We start from the raw sequence: 21645 nt of genomic DNA on the forward strand, positions 1-21645 counted from the left end.
TCTGGCTAGTTTTATTTATTATATTCTTTTGCTAATTTCAGTCATTGGCTGTGTCTATGCTGGAGCACCTGTTATAAAGAATTTTATTTGATCTTGGTTGTGTGGTTAAGAAGCTTGCTTCCCAATGATGTGGTTCCAGGTTCGGTCACACTTTTGGGCAAGTACCTTATATATCCCAGGTCAACTATCGCATTTCTGAGTAAATTTAGTTATAGAAACTGAAAGTTCATTGTGTGTATAAATATATATTAGGAATCCCTCCTCCTAAATATATCAACATCATTTAATGTCTGCTTTCAATGCTGGCTACAGTTGGTTCAACAGGAGCTGACAAGCCAGAGGACTGCACTCAGGCTTTACTGTGTTTTTAGATGGTTTTTATGGTTGGATGCCCTTCTTAATGCCAACCACCTGTCAGAGTGGACTGGGTGCTTTTTACGTGGCACCAGCACTGGTGAGGTCTATATATAATATGCCTAATTCATCATCATCGTTTAAAGTCCGTTTTCCGCGCTAGCACGGGTTGGACGGTTTGACCGGGGTCTGGGGAGCCAGGGGCTGCTCCAGGCTCCAGTCTGATCTGGCAGTGTTTCTACAGCTGGATGCCCTTCCTAACGCCAACCACTCCGCGAGTGTAGTGGGTGCTTTTTACGTGCCACCTGCACAGGTGCCAGAGGGGTCTGGCATCGGCCACGATCGGTTGGTGCTTTTTATGTGCCACCGGCACATTTACAGAAAGGCTTTTTGAGTCTTGAGATTTTTCTAAGTGTTAATGATTGACTATAAAATCTTTCAGAGATTTGTTCTCTTGCATGGTATCTTGGACAAGTGTCTTCTATGGCCCTGTTCCAACCAAAGCCTTGACAGAAGAAGCCTGTTGTGTGTGTGGTAGGATTGTTGGATGTGAGTGATTTTGCATTTCCTTGTTTACATGTGTTCATTTGCAGATTGTAAACAATAGCTTTTGCTAGTGATGTTATTTGCAGTCCATCATGAAAGTACAACTGGGCTTCTTGATTTTGTTTGATATTTGTAAATGAAAGGCTCATTCATCTGGTGGTGTTTCTAGTTTTCCATGTAAACATGTCTGTGCTGTTTGTTGATTGATAGACTAGGAGCTTGTTACCTCACTTGATAACATGGGTTGGCAATTGGAAGGGCATCTGGCTCTAGAAAACTGACCCATGCAAACATGGAAAAGTAAACATTAAAACAATTTGTAAGTGTGCAGACAAAAATACCAGACAATTTTGTATTAGAAAGATGCATCAAGTTGATAGATCAAATTGAAGCAGTGAGAGAGAGAGAGTTAATGCACAATGAGGTATTACTGACATTCTCTTAGCTAAGATCAATAATTATTTCTCTTAGAGCAAGCTACTTTGTCTTGCATTTTTTGACTGGGAAAAGGATTTTGACATGATACCTTGCTCTGTAGACTCATGGCTGTTAAGAAAACTGGGCTTATGAGAGTTGTGTAAGCCATGTACAAAGGTGTTGTCAGCTGAGTGACAGTTAATCAGCCATGACTGTTCAGTCTTCTTTTCAGAGTTTATTGAAAACTACATTGATGTATTCTGCCTTACTTTGTACAGTAGGGGGAGATTTGGATACATTTTCTTGTAGGTTAAGCAACCACTTAGAGGCTTCCCTGTTTAGCTTGTGCATGTAGTTGTCAATCAATGTTTGATTCTCAGGTCCTCTCTTGTCCATGAGAATTCCTCTATGCCAACAACTTAGTTGTCATCATCATCATCGTTTAACATCCGCTTTCCATGCTATCATAGGCTGGACGATTTGACTGAGGACTGGCGAACCAGATGGCTGCACCAGGCTCCTATCTGATCTGGCAGAGTTTCTATAGCTGGATGTTCTTCCTAATGCCAACCACTCCAAGAGTGTAGTGGGTGCTTTTACATGCCACTGGCATGAGGGCTAGTCAGGCGGTACTGGCAACGGCTGTGCTCAAATGATGTTTTTTTACATGCCACTGCACAGGAGCCAGTCCAGCAGCACTGGCAACGACCTTGCTCGAATGTTTTTTCATGTGCCACTGGCACAAGTACCAGTAAGGTGACGCTGGTAACGATCACGCTCAAATGGTGCTTTTTACGGAAGCCAGTTAGTTGCTCTGGCAACAATCATGCTCGGCTGGTGCTTTTAACACTCCACTAGCATGGATGCTAGTCATCAAAGGAAATGCTTCAAAGATGGCACCAAGTTTGAGAATCAAGAGGCTTAAAGTCAACCAAGCAGAGATGAAAATTTTAATTAGTAAGATAGAAAACTTGACTACCATCTGGGTGGTTGTCTTGCTTACTATGTTGAAAATGAGTCAGTAAGAAATGGATATTGTGTACTCAATGCAACCTATAAAAGTAGTGTGATACAGGCAAGTCGATAGGACTTCATATGATCAGCTGTAGTTAACAAGTTACCAGCTGTGGAGGTGATTGCATTCAGAGTAAGGGCAGAGGGGCTTAAAAAAGTTCAGGTAACTATTCTGTTGACAACAAAGGTTGCTTCTCACTGAGTGAAGGGCAGATTGCATGACATTTGTGTAAAGTGTACAGCATATCACAACAATATGATTGTCGAATGAAGAGCTGGATAGAAATGAGGCGAGCTTGTTCTGCAGGGTGCATAATGTCAGTATACATGAATGACAGAGCACAGTGAGGTGATCCAAGAGGGAAAAAAAATGGGCATCAAAAGAATTGGCCATAGAGTTGACTACAACAGCACAGATATGTGATTCATGAGGGACCACAACAGCGAAACTGTACTGGAGTAGACCTGTCCAAACCCCTTGCCGACTTGGGGAAATGGATGATGCCTTGTATTGTTTTTGGTGCACTACAATTATTCAAAACTATTTCATTGCTGTAAAATATATTGCATTATCTAGACATGATGTTATGATTATAAAAATATTGACATCTTAATATCAGAAGGTACCAAATCCATGGTTGGCTAGGGACTGTATGGCACCTTGGGCGAGTATCTTCTACTATAACTCTTGGTCAAACAAAGCTATGTAAGTGTATCTGGAAGATGGAGACTGAAAGAAGCCAGGCATATATATATATCATCATCATTTAACATCTGCTTTCCATGAGTTAGTTTGATTGGAACTGGTAACCTGGAGAGCTGTACCAGGTTCCAGTCTGATTTGGCATGGTTTCTACAGCTGGATGCCAACCACTTCAAGAGTGCAGAAGATTCCTTTTACGTGTGACTGGCATGAGTGCTTTACCACCTCATCCCATGTCTACCTCTTCCACAGAGATCAGCACTTCTTTACACAGCTGTCCCCGACCATATGCATCACATAACCATGCCAGTGCAGTCATCTCTCTTGCACATCACATCTGATGCCTCTTACACCCAATTTTTCTCACAAGATGCTTACACTGTTGCACATCCAGTGTAACATACTAGCTTCTTTCAAGCCTTCACATGTTCTCTGCAGTCACATCCCATGTTTCACTGCCATGTAGCATGGCTGTTTTCACACAGGCATCATACAATCTGACTTTCACTCTGAGGGAGAGGCCCTTTGTTACCAACAAAGGTATGTATATATGTACATACATATGTGTGTGATTATGTTTGTCTCCTTGTCTTTACATAGTGTGATAGTTGTAAAATGAGGGTCAGTCATACAAACAGTGTAATCTATTTCCAATATTCTTCAAAAACATGTTTGACCAAGGAGAAATATTACATTGATGGAAAACAGGTGAGGATTAACAGCAGGAAGAGCCTCTGGCTGTAGAAAACCTGCTTCAATAAACTCCAGCCAATGTAAGCGTAGAAAGGTGGCTGTTAAAGCGATATGTACAAAAAGTAATTATGTTGAGAATAATCTGCTTCTTCATCATTTAACATCCATTTTCCAGACTGGCATGGGTTGGATGGGTTCATAGGAGCTAGCTAGCCAGAGGACTGCACTAGGCTCCACTATCAATTTTAATACAGTTTTTATGGCTGAATGCTCTTCCTTATGTCAACCACTTTACAGTGTGGACTGGGTACTTTTGATATGGCACCAGCACCAGTGAGGCTTGTTGGCATGGTTTGCATGGCTGGATGTCATTCCAAACACCAACCACTTCACAGTGTGAACTGGATGCTTTTAAATCTGCTTATTTTATAGAAATAAGACTTGGCAACTAAAGTGAGATCGCAGCCATGCATGTCCGGCCCAGTTAAGAGTACCCCTGATGCATTGAGCGATATGATATGTTTGAGAAGACCTGTTGAGTCAAGTAAAACCAATATTGTAGCTGTGGCCAGTGCCCCCTTACTGGCTCTTGCGCTGGTGGCACGTAAAAAGTACCATCCAAAAGTGATCGACGCCAGGACTGCCTGACTGGCCCCCATGCTTGTGGCATGTAAAAAGCACAATCCTAACGTGGCCGATGCCAGTACCCACTGACTGGCTCCTGTGCCAGTGGTACATAAAAAGCACTATCTAAACGTGGCTGATGCTGGTAAACCTTGACCGGCTCTTGTGCTGGTGGTACGTAAAAAGCACCATCCAAATGTGGCCAATGTCAGGACTTCCTGACTGGCCCCCATGCCAATGGCACATAAAAAGCACTGTCCAAACATGATTGATGCCAGGCCCACCTGACTGGCTCCTGTGCCAGTGGCATGTAAAAAGCACCCACAACACTCTTGGTGTGGTTGGTGTTAGCAAGGGCATCCAGCTGTAGAAACATTGCCAGATCAGATTGGAGCCTGGTGCAGCCACTCAGTCAAACCATCCAGCCCATGCCAGCATGGAAAACGGACGTTAAACGATGATAAATGCTTAAAACACATGAGGTATGAGGCAGTCTTGAGATGTGCTAAAAATAATAGCTGAACAGGCCTTAAATCATGCACCAGATTTTTTTTATTACATAATTGTATGAATTCCCATATGTAGAAAACAAATTTGCAAATATTTTCTGAAAATTCTCCAAAATAAAAAAGTTATGAGGGTTTATATGGTGTGTGTAAAGTAGAATTCCGCCAATATTTCATTTGTTTACATTTGACAACACATGCAGTCACGCACAAAATGACAGCTTCCAAATCCAATTTTCTGATGGTAAAAATTTTCAAACTTTAAACCTATGTAACTTTTTTAAAAAAAATTCTGGAAAAATTGAATTAGCTCCTGAGATTCAGCATGGAAAATTACATCAATACACCAAATTTTAAAATTTTCACTAAACATTAAAATTTCCACACCAAATTTTAAAATTTCCACTAAACATTAAAAAACAGAAAAGATCCACATTTTCTATTCACTGCTAAAAAGAGGAAGTTGATTTTTTTAATGAATCTGAATCTGTTACAACTTCAGTTGTTCTTGGCTCCCAACTTGAGAAATGTACAAATTAAGTTGGAGCCTGAATGCTGAAGCCACTTCTAGAACTGTCACTATCTACAAGTTAGATGCAATATGAGTTTGACATGTTCACTTATTACACTAAGTGTACCAAAGAATTTTCTGATAAAGTGATTCATCTCTACAGATTTACTTTTCTTCTCAACTAGGAAGCATTTGTACCTTTTGCTATTTTTGAAGAAATATGTCATTGATTCTAACACTATTTTTTAGTGTAATGTCACTGTTGTCATTGTGTCTGCTGCTTGAAACGAAGTGGATCAGTTTTAAGGTGAAGACGTTTGTTTTTGTGAGATCCATTTTCTAACTGTTGAAAACAGATGCATCTACAATAATTGAAATAGTGAGAAAGTAGATTCAATGTTGAGTCATCACTTTATAATTTCTACTGACCAGTAATCTGTCGCAGTCATGTTTGACATATGTAGGAATACAACAATGGCAGATCGAACTTGCATCAATATTGATGATTTTCATTGATATCCATAAAAGACATTGTCATCCTAGTATTGTATGCTTCACTTTGTTCAACCTTTCAATACTGAGGACATCTAGTATGTCTATTGAGCATGTTGTACTTGTGTAGAGATCATACCAGCATTTCAGAAGTGACCACACCCAAATGACTAATGGTAAGATTGAGTATTGACTTTAAAGTTCCTCTTTGATCTCATATAAGAACATTTTTACTGTTCATGAATATTCCTCATTGCTATTCCCTGAAATATGACATCCACAACTGTCATTAGATGCTTAAACTTCATCTCATGAAAATTTATCTAACTAGTCAAGCAGAGGCATCTTATAAGATCACACATTATCATCCAACAAGAAACAATCAAATTGAAAGAGAATGGCATTGTCTGGGAAGTTCATATCCATACTGTCAAGTCATGTTGCATTCTTAAAATTGAATGAGAATCTCATCTACCAGAGGCTCTTCACTCTGTTAGATTAAGTAGTAAACATATCCTGGAACTAATATTGTGCCTTGTACAACTACAAAGCCCAATCAAATAAGACAGGTACCATATGGTGTCATACTTTAGTTGTTATTTAATACTTTTTTGTTCCAGAAATTAAACTTGATTCTTTTTTTATTGACAAAATGGTAAAAGGCTATAAGAGCTAAACTCCAAGATGCACCAAATCAAATTAGGTAAAAAAAAAGAATGAAAAATATGGAAAAGCAATACAAAATTAATTAACATGAAAGAAATTAAGAAAGACAACAATAGACAGACACATAAACTCAATTTTAATGATGCACAAATAGAAATAATTAACCAGACTGGTTTTATATACAGAAAGGCTTTCTGAGTCTTCAGATAAGTATAGGTAATAGTGATTAATTATTTACAAGATCTATTAGACATTTATAGATGTGTAGACAGATAAAAAATTACTTCATCCAGGTTTGTTGATAAGCTACAACTACATAAAGCTGCTTTGTTGTTGAAAAACATTGTTTTGGATTTCTAATTTTTGAAATTATTCAAATATTAAGGTTAAATTTTATTAATAGCTCAGTTTTAAAACCCCTTAATAAATGTTTGTACAACATTCCAAATGGTATTAAATGTCTTGGGAAGAGGTGTTGATAAAAGAAAATGTAAGTCTCACTATATTCTAAAAATAAGCGAAAATATCTTATTGGGTATGTATTTGGAAACTTTGTAAACTTCATGACTTTTAGTGTCACAAAAAGACTGCACTGTCTTGATATCAATCATCTTTCATATTCAGCGATCCAATAATGCGATGCACAATTGCTCCCTGTGTTGAGAAAAATAAAATGAGAAGTTAATGTAATGATAATACAGTTAGATAAATTCATCATGCACACACACATTTTCCCCTCTTTTTGATTTATAAAACCATGTCAGAAATCTTGAGATTATCATCATCATTATTAAGATTATCATTATTATTATTGTTGTGATTTTTTAAGTATCCAAAAAGAATGATCAATTATTCAAAGAATAAAGCATAGCCTGTTGACATCTTTCCTTTTAACTTTGAAATTCCATTTGCATTCTCTTGTCATTTCAGCTAATCTCAATTTTTTTTTTATCAATTTATAGAATTACAAAATTTATTATAAAGTTATTTATTAAAAGATAGGAGATTTTAGTAATACAACATTTAAAACAGTAAAAGGAATGAGATAAAATGAAATATAAAACACATACACTTAAATGACATGCAGTTTTAATACAAAGAAAAACAAGTAGAATAAAGCAGCAAATATAAAGCTTTAAGCAAAAAAGCAGAAAAAAAAAAACATCCAAAAGGGTGTCTTTACTATTTTTTACAATTACTAAGGTTTAAAATAATGCAAGATTCAAGCAGTTGCAACTGAGTAATTTTAATTAGGATTACTTATATCCAGAGATTTCCACCAGTCAAGAATATATCTGAGTATATAATCTAAAACCTGTCCATCCTAAAGCAATAAATAAATAACAGCAAGTCTAAGTTAATTTTAAGAAATCTACCTTGTATATTTTATCAATGGAAATGCTATTGGATGCATGTATGTTATAATAGCTCTTAGTATGCAGATTAGGTCTTTTTGTCCAATTTTGATAGAAAAGGTAATTAATGACCTCAGAAATCAAAACCTCAAATTCCATTAGCACCAGGCCTTCTTGTCACTAGTTGTTTTGACTTACTACACTGATAACTCAACACTTTAGCTAGCAACTGTTTCACAGTCAACAACACATACATCATAATTGCATTGCAACATTAAAACTGGAGGAGATACATGGGATGGAGTGTCATTGAAGAGGTCACAGGTGTGTGATGAAAGATTTCCAGACAATGGATATATAAAATAAGAATAATAAACAAGTTTTGCTTACATAATGAGTTAGATAAAAATTTTGTATATCACTAACTTGAATTATATAGTTCAGCTTAATATGTTTTTTTAAAACAGTGTTTGTAAGTTTAGCACATCTTGATGTGGTGGATTTTAATGAAAACTTTTTATTTTCTAGATTTATCAGTAAGCCTGAGTAAACAGGAAAACTAAAAGCAAAGACAATGCTTGTATTGAAGATATAGCTATGAATAAGAGGAATTTGAAAAGATCTATAGTAATTCATATTAAGTGAAGAATCTAGACATGTTTTTCATGAATTCTAACAGACCAGAAAAAGTAAAAATCTGTAGAAACGAATTGCTTTCTTCATTTCTTGTGAGAATCTGGTGGAATTACATCAATGAAGAAGGCAATCTCTGTATAAGATGTAAATTTCTTTACATTAACACAAAGCTTCAGAGTTATAGGTGATAGAGAAAATTGGAATTTTTGACATTCATGCTAATCTCAAGATTTCAGCAAGAAAATAAAATATAGCATCACAAAACTGAAGGTGTTCCCAAATGAGAAATCAAAACTATGGCTATTAATTGTATGTAGCTATAAAGTGTTACATAATTGTTTAATGGAACCTGAGTGGTACAAGAATCTGTATAATCTTTATGTCTCCTAGATTTGTAAAATCCAAGTTGTTTCATATAATCTAAAAAAATTTTTGAAGATTTGAACAGTGAGCATATTACTAGTTTAATACTGAGGTGTTAGCAAAAGACATGCACATTAGTTGGTTCATCAACTTTAGGACATTCAAATGTTGACTTATTTATTTATCAAAACGACAACCATAATAATATACATACATATAGTATATTATTCAATGCATATAAGATAAGAATACAAGCAGTTATTAAAAAACATGAATATAAATTATTAATTTGATAACTGCTTGTATTCTTATCTTATATGCATTGAATAATATACTATATGTATGTATATTATTATGGTTAATCAATGATGTTCTGTAAAGAAATTACTAATAATATCTGCTTAATAGCATATTCCCTTCACTCTTATCCTAGGCAAACTTCCTCACAGCTATCATCACAACTTCACAATGATTAGAAATAAGAAGCTCTAGCGACAAGATATAAATATATCTTTAAAGAATGGGTAATTTGTTATGTTATAACTTTTGAATTAGGTAAGAGATGCATGCAACATAGCTAAGTATGAAGAAACAATAATAAAAATATTTAATGTCAATCTAGCATCAGACACATTCACTTGAATTATAATATAAATAAACTGAAAGGTAAGTTATAATTCCAGTCAGTTTGCAATGATTATTCAAATAGTAACAAATTCATTACTAAACATTTCAAAACTGATCAAAAGCTTGCAAAATTACTGGAATTATCTCTATTAATATAAAACAAACAAACATTACTGAAGTAAATGTTACAAAACTGATGAAATCATAAAGCTAAAAGACAGCAAAGAAAAGAAGGATGAATGTGCATCTTTTTGTTTTCCTTTTAAGGATAAGTCAGCATTAGTAATCTTAAAACAAAATGCAGCATGCCTAAGCAAAGAAATAAAGCAGAAATTAATATCAATTCACATTATAAAAATACACCTGTATAAATGAAGTTAAAAGACAAGCAAACATTTTCTTTAAAGCATTTTAAGCGTAAGTATTTAAAGTATATATATATATATATATATATATATATATATATATATATATATATACATTCATGCAAGGTAAAATTAGGGATAATAACGGGGAAAAACCCATAAAAATTGAGGCATATGAAATAATTTATTAGAAATCATTAAAAATTAAAAATAGCTGCAGGCAATTCTATTAGCAAGAATTTGTAAGCAATAATAAAATTAAGCTGAATATTGAGGCATAAGTAGTAGTTTATTAGAAATTATAGAAAGAGCTGCAAGTGATGCTATCAACAAGAATTTATAAGCAATGGCAAAGTTATGCTGAATGAGAAATGTCAACTTACAACACAACATTAGCTGGAATGCTCAATTGGGTGTACTGAAAATGAACTGTGCTAGGGGTTCTATATACATTTAGATGGGAAGGAATTGATTCTATGGGGCAACTATGCGTGTGTGTTTATATATGTATAACAGATGGACAACGGATACTAAATGATGATGATGGTTAAGAATTGATGGTTCACCCACTTGGAAAACTACATAATTCAGTCAATGTTGTTTTGTGTTTTAATCTAGAAATATGTAAGCCACTAATAATCTATTCACAAAACAGTAGATTGAATTATATACTATCTCATACACAAAGTTATTTAAGTTTCATATGGTGTGCCAATTGTACACAGAGTACATTTTTTTGCTCTCACACACACAAAGATAGTAAGTATGTATTTCTCATCAATTTAGGAGCTTGTCCTTATTCATCCATATAAGATAGCTCCTACAAAAATTAGAGGTTTTGCAATAAATTCATCAAGTAACTTTTATCACATCCAAAGGACAACAACTAAATATAATCAAATATGAAACAATTTAGAAGTGAATCAGTCCTGACTTAGTGAATTTAGAAATAGTAAATGAAACCTTTTAAAAACTGACTTATCCCTTAAATCATTTTATTTCTATTAAGATTATTACAACTAGGAAATGCAGTGAAAGAACCACAAAAATGTAACACCTTTTATTTTTCGATATGTTGTAGTTTATTGAAAATATCAGTTAACAAGAACAAACTTGAGTTTATACAAGTGACAACATGAGAAAAATAATGTTTCTTTTGTATACACATAACAATTTATCAAAAACAAAATAAATTCATGTAAAGAGTTATGTTAGAGAGTAATGAAAACTGTGACCTTCTGATTACGGAAAATATAATCTAAAGATGATGTTAGCAAATGGTTAATATGTCTCACATAACAGAGGAAAATAACATAAAGAGGTGGGGTGGGGGCACTGCATTATATGTATTGAGATTTTATTTGAACCTTAAAGTCATAGTATATAGATATTTAAAACCTAAGGTTGATTATATAAAAAAAAAGAAAAAAATTCAGGTTAAATGTTTTGCACTTCGTAAAACTGTTGTTCTATTATTATTATTATGACTAAAACTGATTTCATATTTGTTGTACGAGCGAGGATCCCTAGAAATGGCATTGATTTCACAACCCTTGTCAAGTAAGAATATCAAGCCAACTAAAATGTATGACAAAATATTTCTGCTTTATTTTTATAACATTCAAGAGGCTTTCTAAACTTAATGGAACCAAGCAAATATTCCAGTAATTGATACATTATTTCAATCAATTATTTTTTCCCCCCAACATTTGGTATTTTTTAAGGCACAAAAGTCCATTTTTAAAAATTTATTTTTATAAGCAGAAGGGAATATAATCAGCTGACTAATATGCAAAAAGAATTTGAATATCAATATTTTGTTAATTATATTTTACTAATTTCTATTATTCCATGATTTTCATTATTGTTTATCTTGAATTTTGACAAGAACACCGTTTGAGTAACCTTGGAATAGGTAAGTCATTGCAAACTTAAAATGATTTAATGTTAATACATTAACATTATGTTAATACATTAATATTTCCCCATATATTCCTACTAAAAAGTATCATCATATTAATTCCTTATTACAAATCAATTTTCAGCAAGGAACTAATCATTATATATATCTCACACATACACATGTGAGAAAAACAGTGATTCCTTAATTATTTTTTACATAAGAAAATACTATAAAAAAGCTGTTAATAATAGATGCCTTTGAGAAAAAATATAAGCTAATGAAAACTATTATTTTAAACATTCGTTTAGGTTAGTAATTGGCCTATGTAAAAAATAGCAAAGTAAATAAACATATAAAATCTCATATAAAGGGAGATTTTGGCTGGTTTTAAGCTCCAACAATCTTTCTTGAAAATGCTTCCTGCAAGGATGAAAAAGAGGAAGAAAAAAAAAACAGTTAATCTTCAGGAAAAAAACCAAACCAAAACAAAAGGAAATTTACCAAATGTACACATAATACACGTGTGAATGTATATACACACAAAATCATAGTGAAAAATTCAGATATATCTAAAATTATAGGAACCTGAATGTTCATTTATGATTGATTGTCGTGTTTTAATTTATAATTCTATGTGTGTGCGCGTGTGTGAGATGAAACATAAGAAAACTTATCTTTAACCAAATAAATAACATATATGTAACTTAAAAGAATCTTTGTTGTGTACCACGACTATTTCCTCAGGTTTTCATAGTGATAGGAATTTGGTTAGCGCTTATATTAATATGATGATTATCAAAAAAAAGGCAATGAGCAAACAGAATTGCAGAATACTGGGCAAAACATTTAGCAGTATTTCGACTCTTTTCGTTCTGAGTTCAAATTCTGCTGAGGTTGACTTTGCCTTTCACCATTTCAGGGTTGATCAAATAGGTACCAGTTGAGCACCAGGGTTGATGCAATTTACTTACTCCCTCCTCTGAAATTGCTGACCTTGTGCCAAAATTTGAAATTAATATGATGATTATTATATGACAATTAAGTATATTTTTTAAAACCATAATGAATGGTTTCTTTTGTCATAATAGATTTAGAAGGCTGTCTCTATAACTTTTTCAAGTGCAAATCATAATTCAAATAGTTACTTTGTTACCTATATTGGTGATAACTATCAAGAATGAAACAGAATTGTGCTTCATTTAAAAAAAAATATGCCACATAATGTCTCTTATTTTGAAACCTGCAATAATTTGTTTGCATGTAGTCAATTTTATTTTTACCTTCAACGAAAGTTGATTGCTTGCTCATAAATTGTGTAGTTTTCTGACAAAATACAAAAACGTTTTTCTATCTAGACGAGATCAGTCACTAAATATCTTTAAAAAAACAGGTTTTATTATTCCTCATCACCTGCCATGCCATGCTGGTAATTATACAAATCTAACTTCTTTGAGCACACATTTTTGTGGCAGATGACTTCCGCTTTAAATACCTCAACAGTGGCATAAGGACAAGAAAATGCAAGTAGAGTAATGTATCCTTCAGAGGTGAATAATCAAACTTAATAACTTTGGCAGTGTGTAAGTGTATGTGAGTAGAAAAAGACACCTTAACTCTTTAGCATTTAAACTGGCCACATCTGTCCCAAATATTTTACCTATTTTACATTCAAACCAGCCAGATTTCACTCCCCCCCCCCAATATATATATATGCCCAACAAGGTCATGCTAAAAACAATCGTTAAAATCGCAAAGCTATGAGATAGTGCATAATTAATTCGAAACAATATGAATAAATAAGGATTACATTCGACAGAATAATCTGAATGCTAAGGGGTTAACTTATACATAATCTTTATAAATAGAGGATAATTTGCACATTCTTTACTCCTCCACACAAAAACTCTCTCTGCTTTGCCTATGCATTAGAATTCCTTTTTTTTGCAGCTATGCTGGTATGAAAGAAGTAAATTACATTTGATGGTGATACATATAAGACTATCAGCGACATCAAGCATCTTTAACAATTCCTTCATTCCATTTTTGTTGTACTGACATTAACAAATATGAGAAAGAGAAAAAAAGTTAGGTTCAGTCAAAATGAACAGATGATGATTTGGTTAAACATTCAGTTAACATCCAACTTTTATTCTGTTCAACCATGGATGTACCACCAAATTCAGATATTTGGAGGAATTTTTTTAAGTATTATAAACGCAGATGCTATCTCTATCTCTGATTGGTAAATTATTGAGTGATTGAGAATTAGGACTTCATTGTAACAGTTATACCAGTTTTAAGTTTACCTCATGCATTGTTTTGTCTTGAACCAAAGTTTTTTATTCTATCTACCTATACAGATTTCCACCAGACAACAATTTTGTTTTATGAAAATGACAGTTTGCCTAAAACTATTTTTTTTTAATCTAAAGAACGTATGTTGTAGTACATGAAATATATACAGAAAAATGCATTTGGGTGATCAGTAAAAAAAGTGCCCAATACTTGTAATAGAGCGTGTATATATGTTTGTATATAAAGACTTCAACTCTCTGAAACATAATGTAATAAAGAGTTCCCTAATGATGCACTGTAGTTAAGCATCCAATTATGCTTGAAACACTCAATATAGAGGAAAACATACATAAGAACAAATAAAATAAAATAAACTTGTGTTTATCATAATTTCTCCTACATTTGCTCGGTATAACATAACTGTAATAGTACTAGATATAGTAGTAGCTAAACCACTATACTGGAAGCAGACTGGATAATGGTAGTGTATGTGGAGCTCATACATCTATTTGAACACACAAGATATACTCTCTCTTGTATATATATATATATATATATATATATATATATATTACTCTTTTACTTGTTTCAGTCATTTGACTGCGGCCATGCTGGAGCATCGCCTTTAGACGAGCAAATCGACCCCGGGACTTATTCTTTGTAAGCCCAGTACTTATTCTATTGGTCTCTTTTGCCGAACCGCTAAGTGACGGGGACGTAAACACACCAGCATCGGTTGTCAAGCAATGCTAGGGGGACAAACACAGACACACAAACACACACACAGACAGACACACAAACAATATATTAATGAGAGATGAATAAGGGGTTAGACCATAGTTTCATTCAACTGGCTCTTTAGTTGATTTCAGCTCGTTGGAAAGGAACAGAATGACTTTATGTCACCTCTGATTATTTATTACACACAAATATATATCAGGCTTTATATACTTTCAACAAATGCATGTATTGAGCACTATTATGTTTTTGCACCACAAGATGTGTGTGAGTGTGTGTGAGTGGATATGTATACATTTATATATATGTAGATATAAAGTAGTAAAAAGAAAACAGAATGTGAGAAAGAATAGTAAAATGAAAATCTTCCAGAAAGACCAAAGAAACAAACACAAACAACAAACAAAAAACACCTTAAAATGTCTACTTACTGGGAAGGAGTAAACAAACAATACGATTAGCAAGATCACGATGATAATTATTAATGCAAAGAGCAATTTCCATTTGTAATTTCTCCAGAAGATATATTTAAATGTTTTCCAAGGAGAGGTAAACCACATGAATGACGTATCAGGTCGGCTGTTGGGGAAAAAAACAAAGAAAATAAGTACATTAATTTCTGAACAAAACTGTTTCAGTTGACCTCATCTGAAAGCAATATTTGTACCATTGCTTAGCCCTTCAGCATTTAAACTGGCCAGATTTGGTCTCTCACACCTACCCTACAAGGTCATTCTAAAAATAAACAATAACACCAGTGACTTTTTGAAGCTATGAGATAGTGGATGATTAATTCAAAATAATGTGAATAAATAAGCATTACAGAGCAATCTGACTGCAAAAGGGTTAAACACTGCTTGAATGATAACTGGTTTTCTCTTTAGGATTTTGCAGAACATTATATCTTTTGTCAACTGTTGATGCTTTCAAAAGGGCCTCAAGGCTGAACACTAGAATTATATAACTTCTTTTATAAAGATTTATCTTTTAGAACAGCTGGAGCAAATCTAATTGGCTTAAAACCAGTTCTGGTCTTAATTGCATACCATGTATTCTCTTCAGTAAGCTTCCACATGTTAAGCTAATTAAATAGCATTCATTTTAATTATCAATGTACCTACACTCCTCATCCAAAACATGGACTATTACATATCTAATCAGCATCTTGAATGACTTGAATGAAATGATTATTAAATAAAAAATAATTATACTTTGCAATAGTTTGTAGATATGTAGGAGGACTACACATTACATTAGTATCTTATAATTTCATAATCGTCATCCTCCAACTACTCGTTTGCAAGCCAATAACTAATGACAGAGATTTGACTGCTTACTTCTAGCTGTTAAAACAAATATTAACTTTGTCTATTTATAATTATCATCATTAGAAGATACTAACTACTGAGGCACCATACTACAACTACTACTACTACTACTACTACTACTACTAAACATCTATTACAAAAGGCAGTATCTTGAATAAGAGCTACAATAGGTGAATAGAATTGGAGAGTGCCAGATAAATGAGTGAATGGATAATTTCAAAGTCATTGGCGTCACATTGAGTCCATCACCAATGCAAATATTAACAAGTTTTACAATATAGCAGTAAACAGATTTTTAAGACAGTTCACCATTCTAATCAGTAAGAGTATAGTATATATTATGTGAGTCTAGTTAGCTTGACATATTAACTTAATCATCAAAGAAGACCTGCCACACTAGATTTGTATTTATAAGTGTGTATCTCCATATTGAAAGGATTAATACTTATCACTTAATGTGATTTTTATCTCTTGAATTTAGAAAAGAGATAAACTTGTGTGTTCTACTTCTAATATGAAATGATGAAATGAAATTATGTCAAATTAGATGTGTGTATATGTGTGTCTGTGATAAACCATTATATTTATCACTAACAAAGGTAGATGAATTGTAAAATTCTCAGAGCATTGTCCCATATACCTCACATCACTTAATTTTGTGGCATTATGCTCTGATGTCATAGTAATGAAGCAGTCAGAACATATTTGAGAATAAGGAATTTTTAGAGATAAGAGATGTGACACAGTAAAGTTATGGTATTGCAGACTCTTTCAAACAAAACAATATATAAACAGAAAGCATCATTGAGGAGTACACTAAACTTACTTTGGGGGCTCTAAATGAGGGTTTTCATTTGGATCTTCTCTGCCAGTACCAGCAGGCCGCTGTGTAGCTTCATCCTCTGTGAGCAGTTCTAATTCCATTTCAAGTTTACCCTGTCAGAGAAGGCAAAAACAAAAAATAGTAAAAGAAATATATAGTTTTAGGAAAAAAATTCCACAAATGATATGGAACTGAGATATTAGCATTCAAAGAAAATTAAATTATTCTATTAGTAGTCATGTTGTCAAAGTCTCTTTTTGTGCATGTGTATGAGCAGGTGGGTAGTATTTAGCTGGAGTCTATAGTAAATAAATTTTCCATTTGCATTTGTAAAATGACCCCCACCTTTTCTTAAATTTTGTTTTCATTTCACGGGGTAAACCTTTACAGTTGCCCATAGCAGTATTGCATGTGTAAGTACTTACACGGGCAATATTTTCTGCAAAGCCACTGAAGGAAAAAAAAAAGGTCAAAATAGAGGTGTCGGTGCTGATGGTGAAATGGTTCAGTAAGAGACCATACTACATCATGTCCCAATCCATATGGTCTGTTTCCATTATACTTTTTACCTGTGAAAATATTGAGGTGTACACAATATCCAGTGTCTAATTCACAAACTTCCCATACCTTGATCCTCTATTTAGAGGGTTTGGCAGGCATGTACTGCTGAAAATGTACTCTGCCCTTAAAGCCTATCATGGCTTCATCTACACTGAGATTTTTCCCAAGTAGATACACAGTTTTATAACTATTAAGGAGTAAATCAATTATAGGATGTACTTTGGGTCGTTTTAGTTGGGGGCATTAGTAGAATCAATTAAATGTAAATACTGAGATATTTTCGAATACCTCATCTTTGACATTATACTTGAGATTATAGATCACCATACTTTATATCAGGACTCCAGCAGTTCCACAGTCGAGGAAGCTGTTTAACACCAAACATAATATTGATATTTCTGCAGTATAAGTTGGCTGCCATAGTGGGTCACTTCTGCGAATAGAAATTATATGTTGTGCATATTTGTTTGTTTCCTCTATAATATTTTCAAAAAAACTTTCCAGTAAAAATAGAACTAGATAGTTCAATGCTTGAGCATCAAGAGGTAAATTGTGTTGTGGACCAGTGTTTTCTGTGAAATCAGGAATAGCGACCGGTGTTGTAATCTTTGACCATGTTTGTGATATCATTTTCATCACTTTCATTCTCAAAATCTTCCTCATCCGACAAATATTCACTAATATCAATATCAGATTCATCCGAAGACAAAATACTCTTGGTTTCATTTATATTTTCTATATCGTCAAGAGTAAAGCCTTCAAAGTTGGAACTGCTACTTGCTGACGCCATTTCATTAAAAACTAAGGTACAGACTTCTCTTCAAACATTGAAAAAAACCATGTGGTCTAGACAATTTCTCAGTATTTATACTTGAATAAAGGTGGGAAAGGCTTCATCTCACATTATCTCAAAGCTGCGAGAATTCAATAACGTGATTTGTTTATTTTTTTAACGATTTTGTAGAGCAGTTGGATACGGCCAGATATGGCCAGTTTGAACAAATATTTTTACTGGAAAGTTTTTTTGAAAATACTATAGAGGAAACAAACAAATATGCACAACATATAATTTCTATTCGCAGAAGAAGCGATCCACTATGGCAGCCAACTTATACTGCGGAAATATCAATATTATTTTGTAGAGCAGTTGGATACAGCCAGATATGGCCAGTTTGAACAAATAAAGGGGAATTAACTTTGGCCGGTTTGAACTTTAAAGGGTTAAATACTGCTGAAGTAGACTTCACTTTTCATTCTTCCAAAGTTAATAAAATCACACACCAGTTATATATTTGCAACATTTAAATCGACAACACCCCCTCCCTCTACATGCTTTAATTTTGTATCAATATAAGAAATTATGAATATTAATGGACAGTGGAGCATAAGAAAAGTAAAATTCTAGACAAAATGCCTTGTAGTAATTAAGGCTCAAATCTCAGTGAAAATACCTTTTTTTTGTTTGTTTCTTTTATCCTTCTTGCGTTTGATAAAATAGTTGTCACAGACTAGGGGTTCATTCAAGAATTGAGAGAGCATTAGCCCAAATGCCTTGTAGTATTTACTTTCATTTCTACACACCAAGTTCAAATCTTTCCAGGATCAGTTATGTTTTTCTGCCCTCTGGAGTGGATAATATAGTCCACAAGCCAGTATTTGTAAATTTTATCAACTATACATTTGTAGTCTTGTCCCAATGTAAAAAACCCTTACTCTTATTGGAGTAGTTTTATCACAGTATACTTTCATCCTATGCAGGCATGTGGGATTAAGAAGTTAGCTTTGCAACTATGTGTTTGCAGGTGCAATCATCCTGCATCATACTTTGGGCAAGGTCAATCAAAACCTTGTAAGTGAAATTTGGTGGCAGAAACTGTGTGGAAGCCTATGCTATCAGAGACAGTTTTTGTGCTTAAATAGTAGATTTAATCTGTAACCCAGTTTCTAACTCTTAGATGTCTTTAGCAAAAACCACTCTGTTGCAAGAATTCGGGCTAGATCCCTGATCTAAGAATAATTTCCTCCCTTTCTCCATACCCTCATCAGTCTCAAATGCACTGCTTTTTATTCTTTAAATTATACCCACCACCACCAAGATTTAAAATATTATTTGGAAAATTAGCCTTTGCTTCTGCGTAAGAACTGACATATCATATAGTATGATTACATTATAGGAGTAGTAGAAAAGGCAGATAGCTGAGAAACAGAGGATATAGTGCATTTCTAAACCAGAGACTGAAGTATGTCTATGAATGACTTTGTACCAATCAGTTGAGTAGCCTTCCTCAGGATACTGTCAAGAATTTGTGTGTGTGTGTGAGTGAGAGAGAGCTAAATGTAGGCACAATACCTGAGTTTTATTGAGTGCCAATAACTGTTAGGGGATGAAGTATTTTCTAACCCTGAAGAGAGGGATTATTTTTTGAGATGCAACCCTAGTTATGTTAAGGACATTTGGAGTGATCATGAGGGCTGCTCCTGTCTGTGCATGGGAATGAGATGCAATGATCTTTTCCTGTTTATGAATATTGCTTTTTTTTTTGTTTTGCTATTAAGGGATTACTGAACTATTTTTTTACACTTAATATTGATTCATATACCAGAATGGACAACAGACGTTAAATGATGATGATGATACATCACTGTTCCAGTACAAATGACAAAGAATAGGAAACTTACAGTTAACTGCCTGCCTTCCTTATCTTCACTGTAGCATGGCCAAAAGCCACGGATCCTTCGTTGTTCAAATAGTGAAAATGTTTTCACAGGAGGGCCTCCTGCAGATGATATTTGTTTAAGATTGCACTGGGAGGCTTTCTTGGTAGGAGTAGGCATGGAATTGAGATTTAACTCCAACACACCTGGGAGAAAAGAAAAAAATTAAGAGAACTTTCATATCTTGTTGACATTGTCATCAATCTAGTTATATCAATATATAAAAAACAAAAACTAAGTATAATTGATTCCACTTAAAACATCAAACTTTTCTGCATCAAATCTATGTAAAATTGATCAGCTAATTGCTAATACTAATGATTTCAATTTCAGTTAATACCATAACATTTTTTTTCCAATTTTGAATTAAAGAAAACTGTTGAAATGTAGCTTAAAATTGAAAATATGTTTGAGTTAATATGAATGAAATCATTCAGGAAACTTTCTTTTCATGAGAAATTAAAATGACAAGAGTTTACAAACAACCCATGTCAAAAGAATGAAATATGTAAGTTAGTCTTACAATTCAGTCCAAAATCATTTAAAATGATATGTAATAGTGTAAAGAAGTTCTTCAATAAATATAATTTTCATTGGCAATATAATTTGTGAAAAATGAATCAAGATTAAAAACTAACAAGTAATAGCTTATATTCAATCAGTTATAAGCATTCTACCATGTTTGGTAGATGCTAATAATGAATAGACTCTGCTATTGTATAGAAGGATGTGTAACAGGGAGTTGTAGTAGTTAGATATTACTCAACACCTGAAATATGATGCATACTCCACTGATAATATCAACAGAGATTAGTGTAAAATGGTTTAATAACTACTTCCAAATATATGAAACTAATAAGTACACTAAAAAGCTTTATAACATAATAAATACAAAGGGGAAAAAAGTTATACCTAAAAAGTCATCTGCAGAGAATGTATCATTGTCCCAAATTTGTAGCATAAAATTGGGTGCAATGTTTAATTCAGTTTCATCCAAACTCCAAAAATGTTCCTAAAAGAAGAATAATTAAAAAAAAAAAAATATTATTGCGAATACACAGAAAAGAAGAATCTAATTTGTGATGTGTATAGTCATTCTCAACAAATTCCAGCAGACATGGATGTGAATATGTTTTGCATTGTTGGTTTTCATCTTTGAAGAACAACTTCTCTCTTTAGATGGCGTGTGTTGACAACACACCACATACTTCAGTGACATAGAGGATTTTAAGACACCAGTGTTCGAAGCATGATTGTGCTTCCTCAATCAGAAGTACTACCCAGAACTCTGAAACTAAACAAGAATAGCAAAACACATATTTGCATCCAAGTCTGCTGGAACACTTAAGAATGGATATATACAAAATTAAAAAGGAAGTATTTCTCATATATTAAATGTGATTTTAACTG

The 21645-nt window shown here is 33.5% G+C and overlaps 1 protein-coding gene across 13 annotated transcripts in view; it reads right to left on the reverse strand.

Annotated features, from left to right (window-relative positions):
• Positions 1-6686: 6686 nt before the first annotated feature.
• The window catches only part of LOC115230663 (myoferlin), a 208485-nt gene continuing 193526 nt past the window's right edge, over positions 6687-21645 (reverse strand). For 12 of the 13 annotated variants that reach the window (XM_036499290.1, XM_036499279.1, XM_036499276.1 and 9 more), the window contains 5 exons: positions 21148-21247; positions 20200-20381; positions 16963-17072; positions 15240-15387; positions 6687-7180 (listed from right to left, as the gene is read on the reverse strand). In XM_036499290.1, coding sequence (XP_036355183.1) covers positions 7130-7180; positions 15240-15387; positions 16963-17072; positions 20200-20381; positions 21148-21247 — 591 coding nt within the window. In that variant the 3' untranslated portion in view covers positions 6687-7129. Of the gene's footprint in view, positions 7181-10927; positions 12196-15239; positions 15388-16962; positions 17073-20199; positions 20382-21147; positions 21248-21645 lie in introns of those variants that run through there. The other variant, XM_029800805.2, reaches the window with a different exon arrangement.

This window comes from Octopus sinensis, linkage group LG2, assembly GCF_006345805.1.
Source record: "Octopus sinensis linkage group LG2, ASM634580v1, whole genome shotgun sequence".
Taxonomy (NCBI): domain Eukaryota; kingdom Metazoa; phylum Mollusca; class Cephalopoda; order Octopoda; family Octopodidae; genus Octopus; species Octopus sinensis.